General features: G+C 37.0%; 1 protein-coding gene across 4 annotated transcripts in view; it reads left to right on the forward strand.

The window, feature by feature from the left end:
• UVRAG (UV radiation resistance associated) overlaps positions 1-24,842 on the forward strand; it is a 274,963-nt gene that overhangs the window by 120,931 nt on the left and 129,190 nt on the right. For all 4 annotated transcript variants that reach the window (XM_006102885.3, XM_014468223.2, XM_023744219.1 and 1 more), the window contains 4 exons: positions 1,741-1,867; positions 19,900-19,984; positions 21,815-21,902; positions 23,038-23,098. In XM_006102885.3, the coding sequence (XP_006102947.1) occupies positions 1,741-1,867; positions 19,900-19,984; positions 21,815-21,902; positions 23,038-23,098 (361 nt within the window). The remainder of the gene's footprint in view (positions 1-1,740; positions 1,868-19,899; positions 19,985-21,814; positions 21,903-23,037; positions 23,099-24,842) is intronic.

The following is a 24,842-nucleotide window of genomic DNA, read 5'->3' on the forward strand; positions in this document are numbered from 1 at the left end:
CAGTTGGGGGTGAGCAGGCTGGCACGGGGGGCAATTGGGGGGAATCAGGCCGGCAAGGGGGGGCAGTTGGGAGCTATCAGGCTGGCAGGCAGAGTGATTAGGGGTGATCAGGCAGGCAGGCAGGTGAGCAGTTAGGAGCCAGTGGTCCCGTTATTGTGAGAGGGATCCCAGATTGGAGAGGGTGCAGGCCGGGCTGAGGGACAGAGGGCCCCCCCCCCCGCCCCTGTGCATGAATTTTGTGCACTAGGCCACTAGTTATATTATAAGTCTCTGGATCTTATTTTAGCCTCTGTTTTACCTGGCTTCCTCTGATACCTCTCTCTCTGGTAGGGGAAGGAAAGGTGGCATCTCATTACTGCCAGGTAGGTGTAGAAGTCCAGGTTCCCAAACTGCTTCCATTGACACCCAGCTGGTGTATGTGTGTGTGTGTGTGTGTGTGTGTTTGTGTGTGTGTGTATGTCCTCTGTGTGAGCACGCTCATTACTGCTGGCCAGCAGTTGGAGTTACAGCTCTCCACTAGACCTCCACTGATATTTACCTGGCTGAGAGGAGTAGGCGTAGGAGTGCCTTGATTGCCCTCACATAGCTCCCACTGATATCATGGGGATAGGGTGGCCTATTTGTGTTTCATAGTAGTGAAGTTTCTGACTCACAACTAGGCCTTCTCTGATATAACCCAGCAGAGAGGGAGAGGGTGATATTATGACTTCTGCAAGTCCAGGCTCCGCCTGTGGTGTCCACTGACACTGTAGGGGGCTTGGTTGGTTACTGCCTGGAAGGGATGAAAATCTCAGGTCTGAATCTGCAAGATATCAGAACAGCGGTTGTCAACCTGTGGGTCGCGACCCCTTTGGCGGTCAAACGACTCTTTTACAGGGGTCGCCTAAGACCATCCTGCATATCAGATATTTACATTACGATTCATAACAGTAGCAACATTACAGTTATGAAGTAGTAACGAAAATAATTTTATGGTTGGGTCACAACATGAGGAACTGTATGTAAAGGGCCAGAAGGTTGAGAACCACTGTATTAGAGCATCTTGGTTCAGTTTGGCAAGGTTGGAAATGCACTCTTTGTTTCTATGGATTTGCCTATTCTGGACTTTTCATATCAGTGGAGTCTGTGGCATTTTTAATCTAGTTTCTTTCACTTAGCATAATGTTTTCAATGTTGTTGCATATATCAGTACTTCATTTCTTCTTATTGCCAAATAATATTCCATTCCATAGATGTGCCACATTTTATTTCTCTGTCAGTAATGGACATTTGTATTGATTCTTCTGTGGTTGTTATAAGTAATGCTGCTATAAACATTCATATTCAGGTTCTGTGTGGGCATGTTTTCAATTCTCTTGGGTATACATACCTAGAAGTGGGATTGCTAGGTCCTGTGGTAACTGTGTGTTTAACATTTTGAGAACTCCGTTTCTTTTCTGTTATTCATTTTTCTCTTACTGTGTTGTGATGTTAGGAAAAGGTTGTGAGGTATTTTGTAGTTTCTTTTGGGTTCTTAGAAAGAACTGTCCCCAGACTTTAGATTTATTTATTCTCTTTTTCTTACATCTGTACTCTTTTCATTAAAATTATGGGTGCTTATAATTAAGTTATTCAACAGATAAGTTAGATGAGTATTAAAGTGCTTTAAGCCATTATTTATTTTGAAACATTATGAATGTATAATTATTCATAGCCATGACTTTTATATTAATAAATTTTTCTGTGCTTTTAATTACTTAGAAAAAAGAAAGTGAGTGTCTGCAATTAAATATTTTGGTGCTTCGAAATGAACTGGAAAGACAAAAGAAAGCTCTGGGACGGGAGATGGCATTACTGCATAAGCAACAAATTGCATTACAGGACAAAGGTAAGTAAAAACACCTTGCAGATTGTCTAACTCCCACATTTACATTTTTCTTTCTTCATAGGCTCAAATAGTTATCTTTGTGTAAATATGCTGATATAACTTAAAATTTTTTTGAAGATTCATACAGAAAAATATACAAATGTACGCACACACACTATACTTCAAAGTGAAAATACCTATGTAAGCTAAATCTTCATCAGGAAACTGCATCTGAAGACCTCAGAACCTCAGAAGCTTCCTGATGCTCCCTCCATTCCGTACATCTCAGCCATACTAACTGCCACCTTGACTTGCTAGACCAAACATTGATTTTGCCTAATTTCAAACTTTATACAAATAGAATCACATAATATGTACATTTTATCTACTGGCTTTACTTCAACATTTGTTTGTAAAATTCATTTCTACCTGCATGTAATATAGTCTTTTTCTTACTGTCAGTAGTATCCTATTGTATGAATATGAATTTATTCTTGCTTTTGGCATTTTAGTAATTTCTAGGTTAGGACTATTACAGATATTACTTTCATGAATGTTATAGTACATGTTTCTTAATGAAGGTTTTTTTGTTTTTGTTTTTGTTTGTTTTTGCATTTCTGTTGGATATAAACCTAGGAGCAAGCTTTCTGAAGTGGTTGTGACAGTTTATCCCCTTTCAATCCAGCAGTATACTGTCCTATATCCTTGTCTCTTGTTCTATATCCTTGTCAGCATTTGGTACTCTCTGTCTTTTGTATTTTAGCCTTCCTGGTGGATATGTTGTAGTATCTCCTCTCAGTTTTAATTTTTATTTCCCTGCAGACTAATGAACTTGAACATTATTTCATATGTTTCTTGCTGATTGGGATTCACTTGTTTGTAAAGTACCTGTTGAAGCCTTTTGCCCATTTTTTTTGGCGGCGGGCGGGGGGGGGGGTTGGGTTTGACAATTTTTTCCATAGGAGTTCTTGATATATAATGGATATGGGTTCTTTGTTTGAAATATGCATTGAACATATATTCTTTCATTCTGTGGCTTGCTAGTTCATTTTTTAATGATACCTTTACATGAACTAAAGTTCCATTTTATCAGTCTTTTTTATTTTTTTAACTTAAGGCTTTTTTGTGATCAATATAGGAAGTATTTGCCTACTTGAATGTCACAAAGATCTTTCTCTGTGTTTTCTCTTAAGTGATTTACTTTTGTACTTTTTACATGTATATCTATAATTCATCAGGGATTGATTTTTTGTGTATGATTAAGGTAAGAGTCAAGATTCTTTTTTTTTTCATATAGTCAGTTGACCTATCACCATTTATTGAAAACCGTCTGTTCTCCATTGCACTGCAGTTTCACTTTTATCATAAACCAGGTGACCATATACTGGCATGTCTGGTGCATTGACCTATTTTCCTATTTTTTTGCCATCATCTCAGTGTTTTAATTTCTCTCAAGTTATAATTGATCTTGCTATCAAAGTTCTTCCGCTTAGTTGTTCTTCAAGATCACCTTCTTTATTCTTGTCCTTTTGCATTTTCATATGAATGTCTGCACAGAAAAGAAAATCTTGCTAGGATTTTCCATAGGACTACAGTGGGGCCTTGACTTACGAGTGTCCCGACTAACGAGTTTTTTGAGATACCAGCTGTCTCTCGGCCTATTTTTTGCATTGAGTTGACAGAGTAATTTGAGTTAACGAGCTCCTTAACGAGCTCGGTCTCGGAAGAAATTAAACTCGTAAGTCAAGGCCCCACTGTACATTTAATGTATTTATCAATACAATTGGGGGATTATAGATGATTTACAATGAGTCTTCGAAAACCAGAAAAGGGTATATGCCTTTATTAGATCTTCTTTGTAAAACACTGAAATTAACTAACTTTGGTATATGGATGTTTCCCATGATTTATTGAACTTCCTTTTTTTTGATGTTTTTTGATACTATTGTAAACATCTTTAAATTTTATTTTCTACTTGTTGCTGAAATTTAGAAATAAAACTGATTTTTTCAATGGTAATGATTTTTATTATATATGCAAAGAAAAATTCCCCAAAAGTCTTAGGGACAAATTAACAGTTGCTAATGTTAGGGTAATGGCCCTGCAGCTGCAGCACTCACTCTGGTTATTTATATATTTACATTGTAAGTCAATTATATTTATACTTAAATCTAGTATTTAATGAATCTTGAGCCAAGTTAAAATATTTTAAAAGCAATTGAGTCCCTGATATTGATAACATGAAGGAGAAACATGTATTTTTCACTTGCTTTTGCAGCATTGATGTAGTGTGTTTGCTAGCCAGTAGTGAAATGGTTTGCTAATATGAATATTACTATTAACTTCTTACATATAAGACTGCTCTTTGGCACTTGATGCTTATCTAGGCACTTGGTTCTTAGCCCAAGAGCTCAGTGAGGATACCAAGTCAGTAACATATGATATTTAATCTTTGCTACTGATTTTTCTGAATGACCATAAAGGAATTACTTAACTACTGCATCTTTATACACATCTGTGCAGTAAGGATAGCAGCTCGTAACAGTGCCATAGGGATTAATTTGTGTAAACATTTGGAAGAAACCAGGTGCCTGATATGTATTTTATGTTTTTGTTTATAAAATTCATTTCAGCAGGATGATTTATTGGAAAGAACAAAAAAGATAATTTTTACCCATGCTGCCGAGTGGCCACATTACTCTGAGGGGCCTTGTTACTCCGTACCCATAAGTTTCTCATTCCCGTACCTCAAAGGCAATGGCTCACAACTTGTGGTCTACAGCGACTTCCAGCTGGGTCATGAGCTGAACTTTTCAATATTAATGTTTATTAATGTATATATTTTCATTTCTGGCAGATATTAGTAGTTTAACTTATGACATTTAATAAAAAACAGATTTCCCCTCATTAGTGTCCCAAGCTGGATAACCTTTACATTAAATAATTATATGTTGGTTTACAGGGTCTTTTGCCCTAACGTAACCCCCAAATCTTTGGGAAGCAGCAACACTTTATCTAAATTAGTTTGCTTGAAATTTGGTTTAGAAAATGGTATGAAACATTGATCTTGAGGAAATGTGTTTAGTAGAACCTAAATACATTTTATAAATGTTGATAAAATTCAAGAACTGAGGACAGAGGTGCCTGGGGAGTGATATTAACTTTTCAAATCCAGCATTCCCTGATCTTTATAGAAAGAAGCTACTTTTTAATGCAATTAATTTCTTGATAGTAACAATAATATATGTAGTTCTTTATACTTAGAAAGTGCTTGTACAAAAGTTACCATATTTGATCCTTAAAGCAATCCTGAAAGCTAAGTGTGGCAAATATTGTTACTTTCATTTATATATGAGATTCTGAGATGGTAAGTGACTTGGCCAGCTACAGACAGACAGTTGGAAACCAAGTTGAGATGTTGTGTCCCCAAATTCTGTGCTTTTCTCACTGTTCCATACTACCTAAAGCCTTGCAGAATACATGTATTTGAATCCTACATAAGTCCTATGAAACAGATAACTTTTATCAAGATCCTGTAATATGCCAGATATTTCACTTACAGGATATCATTTCATTCTTAAGACAGTCCTAGGGACCATAACTTTTACCTTTTTTTCCTGGGGTAAAGAACTGGGACTCAGAGACATTTCCTAAGGTCACACAAATAAATAACAGGTCCAAATTCAGATTTAGATTTCTTTGATTCCAAAGTTTATCTTGTTTCTACTCAGCATAATATCATTATTCCTTTCTCTAGTATGTGTCAAGCAAATAAACTGACTGATGGTTTGCTAGTTTTCCATTTGGCCTGTGGACTAACAGGTGGAGAACTTTATTCTGTTGTGTTCCTTTTTATTACAGGGTGGGTGAAATGAGTTTCCCAATGATTTCTTTGATTTGGTCGGATCTTAATCAAGAGATTGGAATTAAAGATCTGCTGTTCTCTCAGTTTGTCTTTAGCTAAGTCTTTCAACTTTTTTGGACATATTTCCTTTTTACAAACAAATCAAACAGAAATTTGAAATAAATAGTCAAGATTTCTTACAGCTCTGAGATTCTACTTGTCTCAGGAGGATAGGGGCAGAAAAGATGGGGATTTGTTCACCTGTTTTATGAATTTCTAGTTTTCAAAGTAAGATTCTCTGGCCCAAGTATGTCTATAGATGGCATTTGTTCACTAGAAAGCCATTTGATGGACCCACCTCTTGGAATTTTGTAACTAGCTATATTCAACTTCTATTTTACAGATTCTTTAATTCGTTTTGGTAAGCAAGCACAAAAACAAATACATTGTTTTAGTGACATTGTGTGTAAAAGATATAAGATTTCATTGCTCAGATTTGGAGAAAGCAGTTCTTCTTGGCAATTCCAGTGAATGAAAAGTTTAGATTTTTTTTTTATCACCAAAATAAGAAATGTTTTATATTACTTTCCTAGCACTTATGATTTCTTTTTGTCATTTTATAATAAAGTTTAGTAATTAAGGTGAACTATATATCTAGTTTGTTCTATTTAATTAGATTTTGACTTGGTCAACAGCTTAGTCTGTTCTTTTAGCCTGCATCTCAAATAAAAGAAGACTCATATAGTATATTTAAATCGGTACTTAAATTTTCTGTCAAAGGTCCCCTAGATTGTTATTTGAAGTTGTAAAGATATTTTATTAAGTATTATGTAATAGTTTTCTTCTTTTATGTCATAAGGTCACAAATTGAAAAATTACACCTCACAAATTTTATAATTCAAGATATATTTATTTGAAATGATGGCAAAATTTAAATTTTATTAGTCTCTGTGTGTGTTCTGATGTTTTTAGAGCCATCTGACAGAAATTCCTAAATAGACTTCCTTAAAAATTATTAATATCTGCCTTTCAAAAATTTTTGAACCTGGGGACAATTTTCTCCTGGAATTTATGCTATTAAAGTTTCTTTACTTTCGGCTATTGGTATTGAATGCAGCTTGTGAAAGGCAGTAAAAGCCAGACAACTTGGTGGTTGTGAGAATAAATGTGGGTTCTAAGTAAACCTCAGATTTTCTTCTCAGAATGATTCATTTTTCATATATTTGTAATGATTTATTTCAGTAATGATTGATTGGATTGTAAGGAGTTTATAATTATTTATTCCAGTAATGACTTGATTAGGTTGTAGGGAAGTCAGATTACCATATTTTAATCTCCCCCCTTTGCAGTACAAAGTATAAATGTGTAGAAATAAGCCACCTAACAAAATTTTACATTTGTTTATTATCAGTTTTTCTCTTCTTACTCCCACAACACATTAGAAATGGCATTTACCAAAAACACATTTGCAATTAGATGGTTCAACACAGGAGTAAAAGAGATCATTAGGCACGTAAAGGAAATGGGAAGAGCACTGAGTATGTGTGAATGTGCACATGTGCCTTCACCAGTTCTTTTATTCGTCATTTATGGGACACATACAAACAACCAGGCAGGCACTCTGTAAGATGTTAGAAACAGAATAACAGGTGTGCTTTAATATATGACAAAGATATGTAGAAAGTGCTATAGGGACACAGATGATGAGCATCTGAAAATCAGAATACCCAGTATAGGAGGTGATGTGGGCTAAGTCTAGAAGAGTAACTAGTAGTAGATAGCTAGGTAGGGGGAGAAGGTCAGACTTTCCAGGTAGAAGGAACAGTTTATACAGAGGCATGGGAGTAGATTAGAGAATTGCAGGTAATTCCAGTAAAGCTTCAACTAAGGATACATTTGAGTTAAGGTTCACAGGCGAGTCCAGAGAGGTAAAGAATGACCTAATTATAAAGGAAGTTTATGCTGAAGGTTTGAAGATGTTGAAATAACTTAGGCAAATTTTCAAAGACAAAAAAATAGATAGGACTGTCTTTTTTTTTTTTTTAATACATTTTATTGATTTTTTTACAGAGAGGAAGGGAGAGGAATAGAGAGTTAGAAACATCGATGAGAGAGAAACATCGATCAGCTGTCTCCTGCACACTCCCTACTGGGGATGTGCCCGCAACCAAGGTACATGCCCTTGACCGGACTCGAACCTGGGACCCTTGAGTCCGCAGGCTGAAGCTCTATCCACTGAGCCAAACCTGTTAGGGCAGATAGGACTGTCTTGATGAATACAGTATAAAATGGAAATTAGATATATATTTTAGGAAGTTCTCTTTGAGGAGTTGAGGATAGAGAATTGTCATTGAGGAAGGTATTATAGTAATCTAAGCAATACAGAATTAAAATTTAAACAGATTGGAAATGTAAAGGGAGGAGGGAGTGTATAGGTTCAAAAGATATTTAGATGGTAGACTCTACTATTAATGGCTTAGTAGATTTGAGGAGAGAGGAAGAGAGAGGTTTTAGGATAGTTTCTGATTTCTGATTTGAACAACTATTCAAGACAAATACTGGAGAAGCAGATGTTGGGGTAAAGAGAGAAAAGGGAAGAGTTAAGACTTCCAGTTTTGGATACTTAGTGGGTAAGATAGTCAATAAGAAGCCAACGGATAAATTAAATATCAGATTGTGGCAAGTACTAGAAACAAGCTTCAGTGATAAATGTAACTGTGGGGGACCATCTTTACAGAGATTACTCAGAAAAGGTTTGCTTGAGGAGCTCAGTCTTACAAAATAAAAATTTCTGGAGTACCAACAGAGGGAACCTAAGTAAAAAGGCTTGGACATAGGAAGGGCGTGAACTGTAGAATAGGAAAGAGGCCACTATACCTGGACAGGAAGAAAGTAGTATGAGATGTGATGAGAAGGAATTTAAAATAAAATGAAGAGTATTGACTTCTTTTAAAAAAATCTTTATTATTGAAAGTATTACATAGGTTCTCTTCCCCCTAACCCCCATTAACCTCTTCCAGCCCGCTCCTGTCCAATAATTGACTTTTCCATTGAATAGGAGGAGAAGGCTAAGAAAACAGCATAGGTACAGGTGAGTTTACATATTAGGTAGTGAGTAGGACTGTAAAAGAGTCCTATTGTGTCAGGCTAGTATGAGATAAGATAATTAGGTATTGGATTTAGGGGAGGTTCAAGGAGTTGGGATAATGTATGGAGTAGTCATCTCCAAGAGTGGGAAAGCAAACTCATGAGGAAATTGTAGAATTTCTGGACAGTGTGCCTATTTGTGCTTTGTGGTTGTTATTTTTAAAGTAAAATCAGTCAGGCCAGTTATGTAATTTTCTCTGCCCACTTGGAGTTTCATGGGGGAAGGTTGAGATGCAATTATTGAATAAAAGTGAAATTATCCCCATTTTATAGATGAGGAAAATGAAGTTCAGAGAAGTTGAGACTTATCTACAGTCCTTAAAGTAGCACAGGTAGAATTTTAACCCAGATCTTTCTGATTTCCTAAGTTGATGGACTTTTCAGTACAGTTCACTCCCTCCCTTAGGATCTGCCTATTGTATTTAAGCACTAAAATTAGCTCTGACCTTCATAGCTGTCGAGCCAATTGTGTAGAGTTATGAAAAGTATCATTTGCTTCTCATTGCCTGTTATAAGGCAGTATATCAGTTCTTTAGGGAGAAAAAAGTCTTCTCTTGGCACTAAATTCTGAGAGGAATTTAGCATGCAGTTTCTTATGTGCTAGATATTAAATATCATAATGAAATACAGTCAATTGCAATTTTGCAAAAGTTACAGCAAGAAATATCTATTAACCCTTGAGAAAGGCAACATCATAAATCATAGTACAAAAAAGGCATTTCTGCAGGGAGGGAAACTAAAATAGTTGAAGTATATTGCTTTTTGGTCATCTGACTTGATGTAGAAAACCCAGAAGAATGACAGTTTATTGGTTTTAACTATGATTTTGACAGGGGCTGGCCATTGGCCAGTCTGAGACCAAGCTCTCTGGTGAGAGAGAGGCTCAAGAGTCTGTGTTTTGTTTTCTTGATGGGAGCAAAATTCATATTTGCTAGCTTTCGATTTACAGGAGACAGCATCGACGCTGGTTATTAAAATTGCCTGACTTGAGTTCTTGCTAAACAGAGGGTTCATCTTAGAGTGGAACATTGCTGTGTGCAGGGCCAAACATTTCAGAAAGCAGTTTTGGAACATTGTAAACAAAACATGTGCACTTGCTTCCCCTCCCCCTCAATGACCCATTGATAAGACAGTAAAGAAATGTGCATAAAGAGTAAATCTATGGTGATGGTGAAAATAAAAGAAGGTGCCATCAGAATAGCAAAGATTTTGACACAGTTTCAAAGACACAAAGAAGATAGGATTGTATGATGAATAAACTGGAGTAGAGAGAAACTAGCCCAGAGCACAAATGGAAAATGCTGCTGTGAGGGTTTCTGGTAGAGCTCTCAGAGACCTCAACGTGGAATTGAGGAGGAACGGTGAGCAGTAATCAGGGAAGCTGGGCCTACTGCCCCATTCTCTTTCCTCTAGGAATTTAGACTAACTTCCTATAACATTTGCTCCAATTGCTTTCTAAACATAATGGATTCTTGACCTGGTTAGGTCCCATGGTGTGAATGTTTGGCGTAGAAAGGTGGAGCAGAGCCTAATTCTAGACTTTTACAATCTATCCAGAGGGAAAACATGAAAGGCAGCTCTACTTAGGACTGAAATACCCTAAATTTATACAATCCCAAAGTCAAGTTCTCTTATTTGACAGTTGTAATGATTTAAAGTAAAGGTACTACCTTCTCTCAACATATGTACTCTGAAAGAAAGCCTAATTGTCAATAGGACCTGCCTGCTTACACTGAGCTGGCACTCAGGGGTAAAGCCTTTTATATAAATAAATCTTTATAGTGTCCAAGAAAACCTACACTAATTACATATGCTAAGCAATCTAATCATGTGTTAATGGGTTTGAAGGAAAAAATAAGGGTCGTCATGTATTTGAGGAAAACAGTATGAAGGAGATCAAATTGAACAAACAGAGTAGCTGACCCAAGAGAAAATATAAAGAACAGAGAAGAGCCTTAAAAGCCTCAAATTAATGTCCTCAGATTTGATTTCCAGCTTCTGCATAGGATGTAGAAAGATGGGAGGAGCTTCCCTTCCACCCTAAATGATGTACAAAATTACTACTCTTCTTGAATCTCTCAGAGAATCAAGATTGCTGGGCAACCAAGTTACCTGATATGTATGTAAAGACCAGCATCTCCAAGGAGAGGCAGATGTGAGGACTGACTCGCCACTGGTAGAGCATGGGAGGAAGTTGGGGTCACCATATAAAAGGCAAAATAATTCAACTACAGTTCTTAACAAATTGCTGATCACTATTGTGGGCTGCTATGATACTATAGCAGATACAAGGCAATTCACACCTGCTCACAGTTTATTCTGCATGGACCTAACTCAGATGTTCACAAGAAAGCTTGGAGGCAGGGCAGAAAATCGTGGAAAGCCTCCCTTGGTGGTGTAGGCCCAGAGGAGGGAAGTGGATGTTGTTGCAAGAAAGTCATACCCTTCTTCCTTAAGAACAAAAGCATTGAGCCTGTGGGGAAGGGCCTGCAAATCCTGTAGTCTCCAGGGCATAGGTGACAACCTATTGTGACTGGAGGAAGAAAAAGGAAAAATCACTGTCCTTGGGGATGGAGCAGGAAACCGTGTTAGATCTAGACAGTTAGAAATCTCCTGTCTGTAGGGGAAGGAGAGTGTTACTGAGAAAGCCCTACCTTGATAACATAGGGACACAGGGTAAGCCTGGCTTAATCAGGACAGCAGAGAAACTCCCGACCCAACTTCCCAGCCAGGCTAGAAAGCACAAAATAAGCTACAGTAGTTAACCACTTGAGGAGAGGCAAGAGCATGGTGAGACACCCTTATTTAGGTACAGGGAATACCTAAATCTGAGCAGCATCATTGAAAAAAAACCTGCAGCACACCATCCCCTCCACCACCACCACCTTCAAAAGGAAAAGTTAGAGGAAATTTGAAGGTTGTGATACACTGAAGGTAACCATGGCAGCAACAAAACCCAAATATAGCTCAGTACCAGACTTTATTGACTTAACCCCCAAATTAAAAGTAGAAGAAGAAGCATACCATTTTCTTTGTTGCTCTGCAATTGGTGTTCAGGATTCAATCAAAAGTTTTGAGACAAGAAAAGCAAAACAAAAAACCATCACCCATCACCACCACCACTACCATCACCACTAACAAAACGTCAAGAGAAGAAGTTAACAGAAAGAGACTCAGAAATGACTCAGATGTTGGGACTATCAGAGAGGGAATTTAAAATGACTATGATTAATGTGCTTCAGGCTTTTGTGGAAAGGTGGATAGCATATACAAACATATGGTAAGTTTCAGCTGAGAGATGGAAACTATAAGAAACAGTCTAATGGACATGCTATAAATAAAAACACACAGTACCAGAGATAAAGAATGCCTTTGACAGACTCATCAGTAGATGATACAACTGAGGAAAGAATCATTGAACTTGAAGATAGGTCATAGAAATTACCCAAACTGAAGCTCAAAGAGACTCCTTCAGATAAAACTAAGATAATTCATTATCAGAAAAGAAGACAAATGTAAAACTTTAGACCAAAAAAAGAAAAAAGAAAAAGATAATTCATTATTGGCACTCCTACACCCCAGAAATGTTAAAGGAATAGGATACCAGACAAAGACATGGCTCTACATAAAAACTGGAAATGGTTGAAATGAAGATATTATAAAGGCATTTTTTTTCTGATTTTTCATTGCTCTAAAAGACAATTGATTTTTTAAAAAATGTACAAATAGCAATGTTTTGTGGTTTATAACATGCATAAAGTAAGATGTATGAAGAATTTGAACAGTGGGGAAGGTAAGAATTAGGAGTGTACTATTTTTGGGATTTACATTGTACATGAATGGTATAATATTATTTGAAGGTAGACTTTATTAATTAAAATTCTATGTTGTAAACTCTGGGGCAACTACAAAAAAAAAAAATCAAAATGGAGGTAAAAATAAGCCAAAAGGGACAAGGAGGGAATCATTTAAAAAAGGGAAAAAAAAAGACTCAAAAGCATAAAAAAATCAGAATAAGGAACAAAGAATAGATGGAATATATAGAAAATAACTTGCAAAATGGTAAACTTTAAACATATCAATGATTATATTAAGTGTAAATGGTCTAAATACTGCAATTAAAAATTAGAGATTGTTTAAATTTTATATAAAAAAGGCCTAACTAAATGCTATCTGCAAGAAAACCACTTTTAATATAAAGATATAGATTAAAGGTAAATGTAGAAATAGTATGCCATGCAAATACTAATCAAAAGAAGGCTGGAGTGGCTATATATGGAGTGGGGCAAAAGTAGTTTCACAGTTGTGAGTATGTGAAACACAGTTTATTCTTTTTTAAAAAATATATTTTTATTGATTTCAGAGAGTAAGGGAGAGGAAGAAAGAGATAGAAACATCAATTATGAGAGAGAATCATTGATTGGCTGCCTCCTGCATACACTCCCCTCCCCGCCTTCCCTCCCCCCCATTGGGGATCAAGCCCACAACCTGGGCATGTGCCCTGACCGGGAATTGAACTGTAATGTCCTGGTTCATAGGTCGATGCTCAACCACTGAGCCACACCATTCAGGCCACAGTTTATTCTTGTGTTATTATTTATTGTGTTATTTTTCCATAAGAACAACTGTGAACCTATTTTTGCACCATCAAGCATAGTAGACTTCTGAATAAAGGGTATTGGTTGGAGTGTCGCTTGTACACCAAAAGGTTTGGGATTGATCCCTAGTCAGGGCACATATGGGAGGCAAGTGATTGATGTTTCTCTCACATTGATGTTTCTCTCTATGTGTCTCTTACCCTTCCTCTCTCTAAAACATATCCTTGGGCAAAGATTTTTTTTAAAGTACCACCTACAGTAAAGACAGGTAGTTGGTTGGAGCGTATCCCATATACCAAAAAGGTTGCAAGTTCGCTTTCCAGTCAGGACACATACCTAGGTTGAGGTTTGATCCCCAGTTGGGGTGCGTGAGGGAGGCACCCAATTGATGTTTCTCACACTGATGTTTCTCTCTCTCTCTCTCTCTCTCTCTCTCTCTCATCAATAAAAACATGTCCTCAAGGTAAGGATTAAAAAAAAATCACAATGGTGAAAAAGTCAGTTCATGAAAAGGCATAACAATTATAAATATGTATGAATATAACAGTAGAACCCCCCTCCTCTCTTTGTCTCTCTCTCTCTCTTTCTCCGTGTGTGTGTGTGTGTAAAACTAATAGAACAGAAAGGAGAAATAGACAAATCCACAATACTAGTTGGAACCACAACATGCATCTCTCAGTAATTAATAGAACCAGTAGAGAGAAAATAAGGAAAGAAGACCTTAACAGCACTGTCAACTAACTTGACCTGAGAGCAGACCACTCTGCTGAGCACCAGCAGAATGTACATTTCTTTTCAAGTACATAGGGAACATTCAGTTAGGCCATTTTTGGTATAATAAAACAAATACAAAAGACTCAGAATAATATAAAGTATCATCTCTCACCAAAACAGAAACTAGAAATCACTGGTAGAAAGATGTCTGAAAAATTCCAAATACTGGGAAATTTACAACACACTCATATATAAATCTTAGGTCAAAGAAGAAATAACAAGGACAATGAGAAAATATTTTGAACTGAATGAAAATGAAAACATTTCAACATTTAAAGGGATACGAGCCTAGAGGGAACTTAGGTTATTTGATGCTTATAACAGAAAAGAAGAAAGGTCTTCTATCAATACTTTAACCTTGTACCTTAACAACTAGAAAAGAAGAGCAACTTAAACTCAAATCAAATAGAAGGAAATAATCAAGGGCAGAAATTAGTGAAATTGCAAAAAAAAAAAAAAAAAAAGAGTAAAGACTATCAATGAAACCAAAAGGTGTTCTTTGAAAGTTAATAAAATTGATAAGCCTCCAGCCAGATAAGCCTCCTGACCAAATCAAAAAAGAGAAAGCACAAATTTCCAATATCAGGAATGAGAGAGGAAACATCACTACAGCTCCTACAGAAATTAAAATGATAAGTAATATTTTGGATAACACAATTGTAGCATGTCAGAAAGACACTGGAGCAAGGCTGAAGAGAGTTTCACTGGCCAATATAAATCATTGAAAACATGAAATTCATAGTTCCATATTGATAAACGGTTGCTAATGAAAAAGGGAGGTCTCTTGCTTTGAGAAGAGTGCAGAGTGCTGACTAATAGATATGAAGGAAGTACTGAAGTTGGAATGTTATATTTTGCAACCATAGTAAAGATTGATTCAAGCAGAAGATATCAATCAATGTTAAATCTGTATGAAAATTTAGGTAAGTGGGACATATACATGGACATCAATTATTCTACATGTGATATTGTTAACATAAGTAGCTAAAGATTAATAAAGGAAGGGAGCAGCCCTGCTGGCATGGCTCAGTGGTTGAGCATCTACCTAGGAACCAGGAGGTTGCAGTTCAATTCCTGGTCACAGCACATGCCTGGGTTGTGGGCTCGATCCCCAGTGTTGAGTGTGCAGGAGGCAGCTGATCAATGATTCTCTCTCTTCATTGATGTTTCTTTCGCTCTCTCCCTCTCCCTCTCAGAAAAAAAAAAGTAAAAGAATAAAATAAAATAAAGGAAGGGAGCAAAGGAAATCAGACATTATTAAGCATAATCAACTAGGGAGCATAAAGCCCGCTTAACCAGGAAGCTACCGCTTCACAAACCCCAGGGGATTGCAGCATTTCCCTGCAACCTGTATAGGGAGGAAGAACTGACTTTTCAATCTCCCAGGTCCACTGGCTCAGAGAATAGGGGAAAGTGCTTCTATGAGGCATGAGGAGCCAAGATGGCAACCATAGAGGCCTGTTTGTCTAGCCTGGGAAAAGGATTGCATTGGATAAGGAACACAGAACCCCAGAAGATTTAGGAAATAGATTGGTTAGGGGGTGGATCCATCAGAAGTCCATGAAAGCTTGGGAAGTTGATTGGTTAACTTGAAGAAAAGCCTGGTCTTTCCCAAGCCCATCTATATATATAAAAGCCTAAGCGATCAAATGACCGAACAACCGGTCGCTATGATGCGCACTGACCACCAGGGGGCAGATGCTCAATGCAGGAGCTGCCCTCTGGTGGTCAGTGCGCTCCCACAGTGGGAGCGCCACTCAGCTGACCTATCCGTCCGGTGGTCCACCAGCTGGGTAGCAGCCACTCACTCCCTCAGTAGTCCTGCAGGTTCAATCTCCGGAGAATGGGCCAGGCACCCACAGACTGGTGCTGCCAGCACTATCTGCGGCTGCTGCTCTGCAAAGAAGAAACGATATAAAAGTGGCCACCAGGTGGCTTCCGACAACCGGCACAATGGATCCTGGATCCTGGATCCCGGGCCAGCAAGTGTGTCCCACCACCCACCCGAAGGGCCTATGGCATCCTGCCCCTGGCTCCCCTCCCCCCGCCCCCCTGCCTCTGGCGGGCGCCAGATGCAGGGCCCACAGCTGCCTGATGAGTTCTGCTGCAGCAGCGTGAGCCTCTCCAGATTGGGACTGACTGGGCGTGAGCCTGCAGCAGGCACAGTGGGGCTGGGATGAGCAAGAGTGGCAGGCAGGAGTGGCAGGCAGCATTAGACTGAGGGTTTTGGCCCCATCCCCACAGGCCAACCCAAGGGACCCCACCCATGCATGAATTCGTGCACCGGGCCTCTAGTGATAATATAATCACAACTTAACAAAGAATCTTTCTCCAAGAAACCAGAAACACCAATCAGAAAGGATATATGCATCCCTATGTTCATAGCAGCACAATTCACCATAGCTAAGATTTGGAAACAGCCTAAGTGCCCATCAGTAGATGAATGGATTAGAAAACTGTGGTACATCTACACAATGGAATACTATGCTGCTGTAAAAAAGAAGGCATTCTTACCATTTGCAATCGCATGGATGGAATTGGAGAGCATTATGCTAAGTGAAATAAGCCAGTCAATGAAAGAAAAATACCACATGATCTCACTCATTTATGGATAATAAAAACTATTATAAACTAATGAACAAAAATAGATACAGAGGCAGAGCAGCATCGAACAGACTGTGAAACTACAGCGGGAAGGCCGGGGAGGGTTGGGGGGCGGGGTAAGAGATCAACCGAAGGACTTGTATGCATGCATATAAGCATAACCAATGGATACAAGACACTGGGGGGTAGGGGAGGCAGGGGGAAGGTCAAGGGGAAAAAAAAATAGGAGACATATGTAATACTCTTTGTAATACTTTAAGCAATAAAACAAAATTTAAAAAAATAAACAAAAAACAAAGAAGCTTTCTCTCTGGTAACAGGCTTGCCAGGTTTGTTCACACACTGTCTCTGTAGCAGCCATGTGCCCTAGCAGCTGTGTGGCTCATAGCTGTGTGGACCTCAAGCAGTTTCCAAGCCCAGCCTGGGTACTGGATAGAGCAGCACCAGCCGGCCATAGCACAGCCAGGAACTGAACTAAACTTTGACATGGCACACAATCTCTAGACATTGGCCCTATTTCTGGGCTTAATGAAAACAAAATTGGATTTTTCCCAAGGTGGGACGGATGGAGAAGAGATATTAGAAACCTGGGAACAGCCTTCTATCTATGGTGATATATAACCTGAACAACATCTAAAGAGATTGGGCACACATTATTGCCTCAGTATTATTACTCCTTATAATGTGACTATTGGAATGTGACTATTAGGTTATTTTTTGAGATATCTTCAAATACTTAGCTCTTCTCTGTATGAGCCTAGCTAAACTCTGTTTTAGCTCTGTTCCAGATCTCTGTTCCAGAGTCCACTAATAACCAATGAGGTATATTGCCTTTTGATAGAAAATTGAGCCTGGTATGTTTTGGAGAGATGGTGCCAGTGTGCCTTCTAAAGCCTGTGGAAAACCATAGCCTTGCAGGTGACCCCTTTCTGGGTTTGGATCAACTCTTTTATTTTTTGTTTTGGAAATCATCTTAAACTTACGGTGAAATTATAAGAATAAGAAGAGTACAGAGATCACCTATATTCATCCTGATTTACCTATTGTCAATATTTTACCCTATATGTTAGCTGGCTGATATATTCTTAAATTTTAATTTTCCTTCCTTAACTCTGCAAGTCTCCCCCCTACCCCCATTTTGGTCATGTAATACGTTCTGGAGAGTCTTCAAAACTTGAGGAGGGTATATATAGGGTGTCCCAAAATTCACGCAAGAAGTAATTTTGATAGAAAACACAGGTTTATAATTAAAAATTGTAAATTTTTTATTGATTCATAAAGCATACAATATAGGGTTATGTATGGAATAGCACATCGGGTAAATGGCCTCCACGGCTTTGCTGGCACATACGCAAAGCCGTGGTCTTCATTGGTCTTCATTGTCCCTGCTCCTGGGCCGTAATTGGTACTTGGTAATGCTTATCGAATTGAAGGGATTGAAATCAAAGGGCAACAGATATTAGAATCTGATTCAATAAACCAAGTACAATTAGGCTTTTATTTTTTGTTGTTGTTGTTAATGCTCACGCAAAATTCAAATCTTGCGTGAATTTTGGGACGCCCTATACATTTGCTTCGTGAAGCCTGGATCTGTCTTGTCCCTATTTGTGGTTTCACCAGCAATATTAGAGTTGAGGCAGCCTAATTTATCTATGAAGAATAATATTGCAAATTTCTGTAGTGGTAGAAGAATTTGTGTGCATTCTGGTAGAAAGTACATGGTGTGGAGGGTGGAAGTTGTTAACCTAAATGTTTTCTGAAATTGTTGAGGTTGAAGATGTGGAGTGGAATTATATTGGAGCTAAAGAAGATAGGTGGTGTTCCTTGATTAAGTTCTATTTTGGAGGCAGAGCTACCAACTTACTATCACTTAACTATAGTTGAAGTCCGTAGAGATGTTAATAAAATTACCTAGGTTGGTAAATTTAGTACTACTTGGTCAGTTAATCTTTTTCTTGTTCCTCCCTATAGGAGATGTGCAAAAGAGTATAGGGCACCCTTTCCTGTTGGATCAGAATTCACGAAACTAAAGTCCTTTGTAAAATCTAGAACTTAGTGCTATCAGGATCTAAGACTTTCTCTATGCTTCAGGACTGCTGGAATTATCAGGCAGGCCTGGATTGTCAAGAATGTAAGACGCCCTCGTTTTCTTAGAGTAGGAAGATGTAAAAGAATTTTGTGATCACATAAACATAAATGGAAGTTCCAAAATTGGTATAAATACAAAAAATTAGACACATAAACACAAATATTAAACATTGCAGTGCTACAGCAAGCACTTAAAGAAAATTAAATGCCCTGTATTAGGATTAAGGTATGGGGTATCAGTTAGAATGTGGAATATTCATATCATTCACATCCATGGAATTGAATTGTATACATCCATTAAACATCATAACTCAGATTATCTGTAAACATGTAAAAGTGCTTGTGACATAATATGGAAAAATCAATACACATTTCCTGCACATGTGATTGTAACTAAAGCTACATATACTTATGAATAACATGATAGTAATAACTTATAGTAATGTTGTTATATAGCATTTTTGGTAGAACAGAAATTAACCACTTAAAAAAAATGAACTTTATTTTTTAGAGCTGTTTTAGGTTCATAGCAAAATTGATCAAAAGGCACGGAGAATTCTCATACACCCCTACATGTGTACAACCTCCCCCATTGTCAACATCCCCCACCAGAGTGATACGTTTGTTACAATTGATGAACTTTTAGTGAATCATCATTAACACCCAGAATTCATAGCCACTTTTAAAAAAATGAAGTTGTTTGAATTTTGAAATCTCTCCAGGGTTTATTGGTCAACAATCCAGAAATCTGTACGCAGGGAATCTTAGACACTCACTCCCTGACAGCTGCTAGAGGCTGAACGTTTATAAAAATTAAACCAATAGGGAAATTTATTCCAGTGAATCCCCTCCAGAAGACCTCTATCCCCAACCTATTTTGCCTTTTAACTCTTTATTTCCCTCTCACAGTCGTGACTGGGCTGTGCCTGTTTGCTTGTGATTGAGCATCTCTCTCTGCACTATTACATGTGGACTTGTCTTCTTCCATCTCCCTCTAGGCAGTACGTTTTCAACTGAGCACCTCAAGCTTCAACTCCAGAAGGAATCCCTAAATGAGTTGAGGAAAGAGTGTACTGCGAAAAGGTAAATGAAACTCTGAGAATAATTGTTGTGAGTGTCAAGTTTACTTTGAGGACAGGATTTGGAAAAGTAGGATTCTTTAAAAATTGCTGTTATTAATTTGTATTCCACACACCTCAGGGACATATTCTTTTATTCAACAAATATTTATTAAGCACTTACTATGTCTCATACACTGATAGAGGCAGTTATTAAAGCTCCTAGTATATACTCATAATCAGAAATGAGAACTGTTCTAGTTTTCAAGGCCATAGCACCATGACTTGATGTCTGAATCTTCTCCTCTTCCTGTCTTCAACATGTAGTAGAGTTGATAGTTTTTTCTTCAGTAATTTCTTTAGATTTACTGCTGTTTAATGTTAGCTCATTTGGATTACCTCAACAGCTCCTAGATGATCTCTCTAACATCATTCTCTCCGTCTTTCCAGTTTATCCTCCCCGTTGTTATCAGACCTCTCCTCTATTTTTACCATATATTTTTTCTTTTTTTAAGAGCTATGGTGATTGTTTTGCTTAACTTTCAAATAACCTTTAATAAATTGGTGCTATACAACTGTAGCTAATTTAGACACTCCACAACATTCACTTAACAAATGCTAATGCTTCTCTTTATTTTTTTCTAGCACATGCTCAGTTTGTTGCCTCCTCTATTCTTTTGCTCATCCTTACTCATTTGTGTGTTTTTTTTAGGAAAGTAATTTCATCCTGCATTTTTCTTTAAAAAACCTTAGCAATTGAAGACTTGAGCATGTTAGACCCAGAAAGAACCTTGGATTTCACCTAGTCTATTCCTCTCAGTTAGCAGATAGGAAAGCAAGGCTCTTGGGAGTTACTCTTTGTCCAACTCACTAGGAAAGTAGAATTAGATCCTCTATGTCTTCAGTGATGTTTGCATTATACAACTACGTTTACGTTTCATTTTGACCGACAGCTTCTCCTAAATGCTTTTTTCCCCTTACATTCTTAATACAGTTGAGCAGGTATTTGTACTGTAGGTGTTTCATCAGTTGTTTATGTTTCTTGAGCAGTTCAAAAGAAGAGCTGCATCATCTCATGCTGCAGTTTTTGCTTGTTTGTTCTTTTTCTGAAATTATTTTCCTAACCTGGCAGCAGTTTTTTTGAGGTAGTTGTAACATGTAGTTGTAAGTGAAAAATAAAATATTTTTTTAAGGAACTACTAGATGGATATATCCTGAAATCATATTAAATGAGATGGTGGTTGCCTTATAGGTCCTCTTTAAACCTTGTTTCCTTGTTATAAAATGGATATAATAATATTAACCTAATAGCGTTGTTATAATAATTAAATAAAGCACTTTGTAAAGCTCCTGGCATATAGTAGTAGGTGCTCGGTCAATGATGATTTATACCCTTTACATCCCTTAAAGCAGGGGTCCTCAAACTTTTTAAACAGGGGGCCAGTTCACTGTCCCTCAGACCGTTGGAGGGCCGGACTATAGTTTAAAAAAAAACTATGAACAAATTCCTATGCACACTGCACATATCTTATTTTGAAGTAAAAAAACAAAACGGGAACAAATACAATATTTGTATTTGCATGTGGCCCGCGGGCCATAGTTTGAGGTCCCCTGCCTTAAAGGGTATACACATATACTAGGCCTCAGTATGTATAGAGTTGGCTTGGTTGATAGTAGTTAGAGATAGGTAAGGATGTATGTTAGATATTATTCTTGCTTCTACTGCTAAGTTTCTGTGGCCTAGTCTACTAGTAGACCATGCAATCTTTTTCTGTGTCAGTTATGTGGAAATAAATGTTTGAAAGCCTGTAAGCATTTTTTTTTTTAACAAATGTACTTTTTTTCTTCTCCTTAGAGAACTTTTTCTGAAGACTAATGCTCAGTTGACAATTCGTTGCAGGCAGTTACTATCTGAGCTTTCCTACATTTACCCAATTGATTTGGTAAGTTTCAAATTCTCTGAAAAAATGTTTTGTTTTAAAAGATGATTTCTGTTTGAAATTTCCTCTCAATGAAAAAACCCATTGCTCTAGTCTTAGTCATATGCTCTGTCATGATTTCATTCAGGAGCTAATATCCATTTCAAAAATAGATTTAGATTTGGTCGGCATTAAGTTCCACCATTAATTTTTCATACCAGTTTGTTGGAGGGATGTGCTCATCTTCGTCTGAAAGAATACCAAAATCTTTAGGATCTTTTCACTCAAACACATTATCAGCTACCACCATTTCTTTTTTTTAAATATATTTTTACTGATTTTTAGAGGAAGGGAGAGGGATAGAGAGATAGAAACATTGATGAGAGAGAAACATCAATTGGCTGTCTCCTGCACCCCCCCTACTGGGTATGAAGCCCCCTGTTTGGGCATATGTCCTGACCAGGAATCGAACCAGTGATCTCTTGGTTCATGAGTGGATACTCAACCACTAAGCTGCACTGGCCAGGCTCAACTACCACCATTTCTGATACATACATGCTGACACAGTACATGTGTCTCCTTAAAGAATATAATTACTAGTTAATTTATATTTATTAGTATTATTTCAGATATTCCTGCCAGACTGTTAAGTTCTTTAATCTAGTTTCTTGGAGTAAATGCAAAAAGTAAAACTTTATTAAACCTGACTAGATTCTTTTTAGAGAACCATATCTGCTAAATTTGATGTGTTTTTTGAATGAAGACTAATTTTTCATTTAAAAGACTAATATTTTGAGAGGAAAGTTAATAGGATTTAGGTTGCTCATAAATCTTATTAATTCTATTTGAGATTTTTCATTTATAGCTATGAATTGGGCAAAGGATAGTTTTATGATAAAATTTTTATATGGCTTTTTGCTTCGACCTGATGTTTTAAATGTTTATATTATAGAAAATTTCAAGTATATAAATATATAGTGGTATAATGAATCATCATGTACTAATCACCCAGCTTCAACAATTATGATAATATTTTAAGTCTAGGACAATATTGTCTTTGAATTAACACTGACTTGTTGAATTCTTGGAGATTTGATTTTAGAGTTACTTTGCTTTATACGTAAAAACAGTTAATTTCATTCTTTGGTTGTATTCACAGAATGAGCATAAGGATTATTTTGTATGTGGTGTCAAATTGCCCAATTCTGAGGACTTCCAAGGTATTTTATTTCTTTTACTTCTAAGTATTTGCTGTGTATAGGATATGAGTACGTTGCAGGGAAAAATAGAGATATCTTAAAATGTTGTTGCCTAGCCTTTCACCAGACAGTCTTGGACCTTTTGTCCCTTCCCAATTGTAAGTATATAGATTCAGATTCCCTGATAGACTTAAAAGGCCATTTGGTCTAATCATGGGAAAAAAAATAGTTGCACATTATATTTGAAACTTAAAAGAAAATATTTTTTAAAGGGCTTTAAGAAAATTAGACAGTGGGGTACGTAAGAATACTTATATCCTCCCTATTCTTTTGCTTTTATTTTCATGACAAATTTGTATGTGGTTGGGAGCAGAGAATAACAAACATTAATCTGTTGTTATTTAGAAAATCATATTTCTGTTGATGTGAAATGTATTTGGAAATTTAATTTTTTTACATTCCCACTATAACACGTTAAAGTTGTTCTGTCATTTCTGTTTTCTTTTAATTAAAAAATTTATATTAAAGATGATATATACTATGATTCATAGTAATTGCTGATTTTAAAATATTTAATTTTCCTATTCTCTTTACCAGTAGGCCAAAGAAAAGAACTTGGCAATAAAATATTTTTTTATTGTTAGCAAAGTAGCATTTCCCCCCTAGTCTACACAGTGCTTTAGGCCTGTTAAATAGCTTTATAAATTATTTTCAAAGCTAGCATATTATCTATTTGGGAAGAAGTTATTAAATATAGAGCATTACCAGTTTTGGTTGGGATGTCCTTCCATTTCCCTATAAAGGAAATGTTGTTATGTATGGTCCTTTAACATTTAAGACTATTTTAATTTATTACCTCTATTGGCCTTTACAGCAACCCTTACAACAAGTAGTTGGGACATGATAAAAGAAGAGTGATAAAACAGGAATGGAAAAATCTGTATTCAATCCTTGTTCACTTTCTAGAAACCATGTAATTTGGAGCAAGCCATCTAAGCTTTGAGTTGATTTCCTAATTGATAGTATGAACATATTAATTCATGTTGTGAGATTATATCTATAAAAGCATGATATTTTGCCTTATCTTTAATCTTTACAAAAACAAACATAGGAAACCCATAAGGAAGGTGGTACAGTCTCATTTACAGTGTGTAAATGAGCTATTCAGTGATTTGCCAGAGACCACAAAGCTAGGTAATAATCTAGCTGGGATTTGCCTGGTTTTCATTGTACAGTGTTCCTTCCAATTTCTGTAAGTCATACAAATGTGCTTTCGTGTTGATTTTAGGCAAAGTTATGGTGTCTTAAAGCCCATGACACATCTTTTTCCTCATTCATCTATTTACAAAGCTACTGAGTACCTTGAGCCCTGTGACAGGTTCCAGGGATACAGAACATTCATTTATTGAAAAAATATTAATTCAACTCAGGTACTGTGCTGAGTTTTGAGGATATGATGATAGAAAAATATGTTCTCTCCTTTCATGGAGCATACACAGCCTATTGAGCTAATAAATAAGAAAATAAGTATGTAACAAGTATTTAGTAAAGGAATATGCTATCTTAGACAATAAAGGAACCTACGTTAGATAAAGCAGAGAACAGCTCTCTGAGGAGAAGCATTTAACAGAAAATTTGAAGCTGAAAGGAGTCAACTATATTACAGTTGGGGAGAGCATTACTTAGAAGAGGGGCAGCAAGTACAAAGGTCAGGATGCAGTAATGGGCTTGATATATCTAAAAAAAACTCAGGGTGAGGGGATTG

Source organism: Myotis lucifugus, unplaced genomic scaffold (assembly GCF_000147115.1).
Source record: "Myotis lucifugus unplaced genomic scaffold, Myoluc2.0 scaffold_437, whole genome shotgun sequence".
Taxonomy (NCBI): domain Eukaryota; kingdom Metazoa; phylum Chordata; class Mammalia; order Chiroptera; family Vespertilionidae; genus Myotis; species Myotis lucifugus.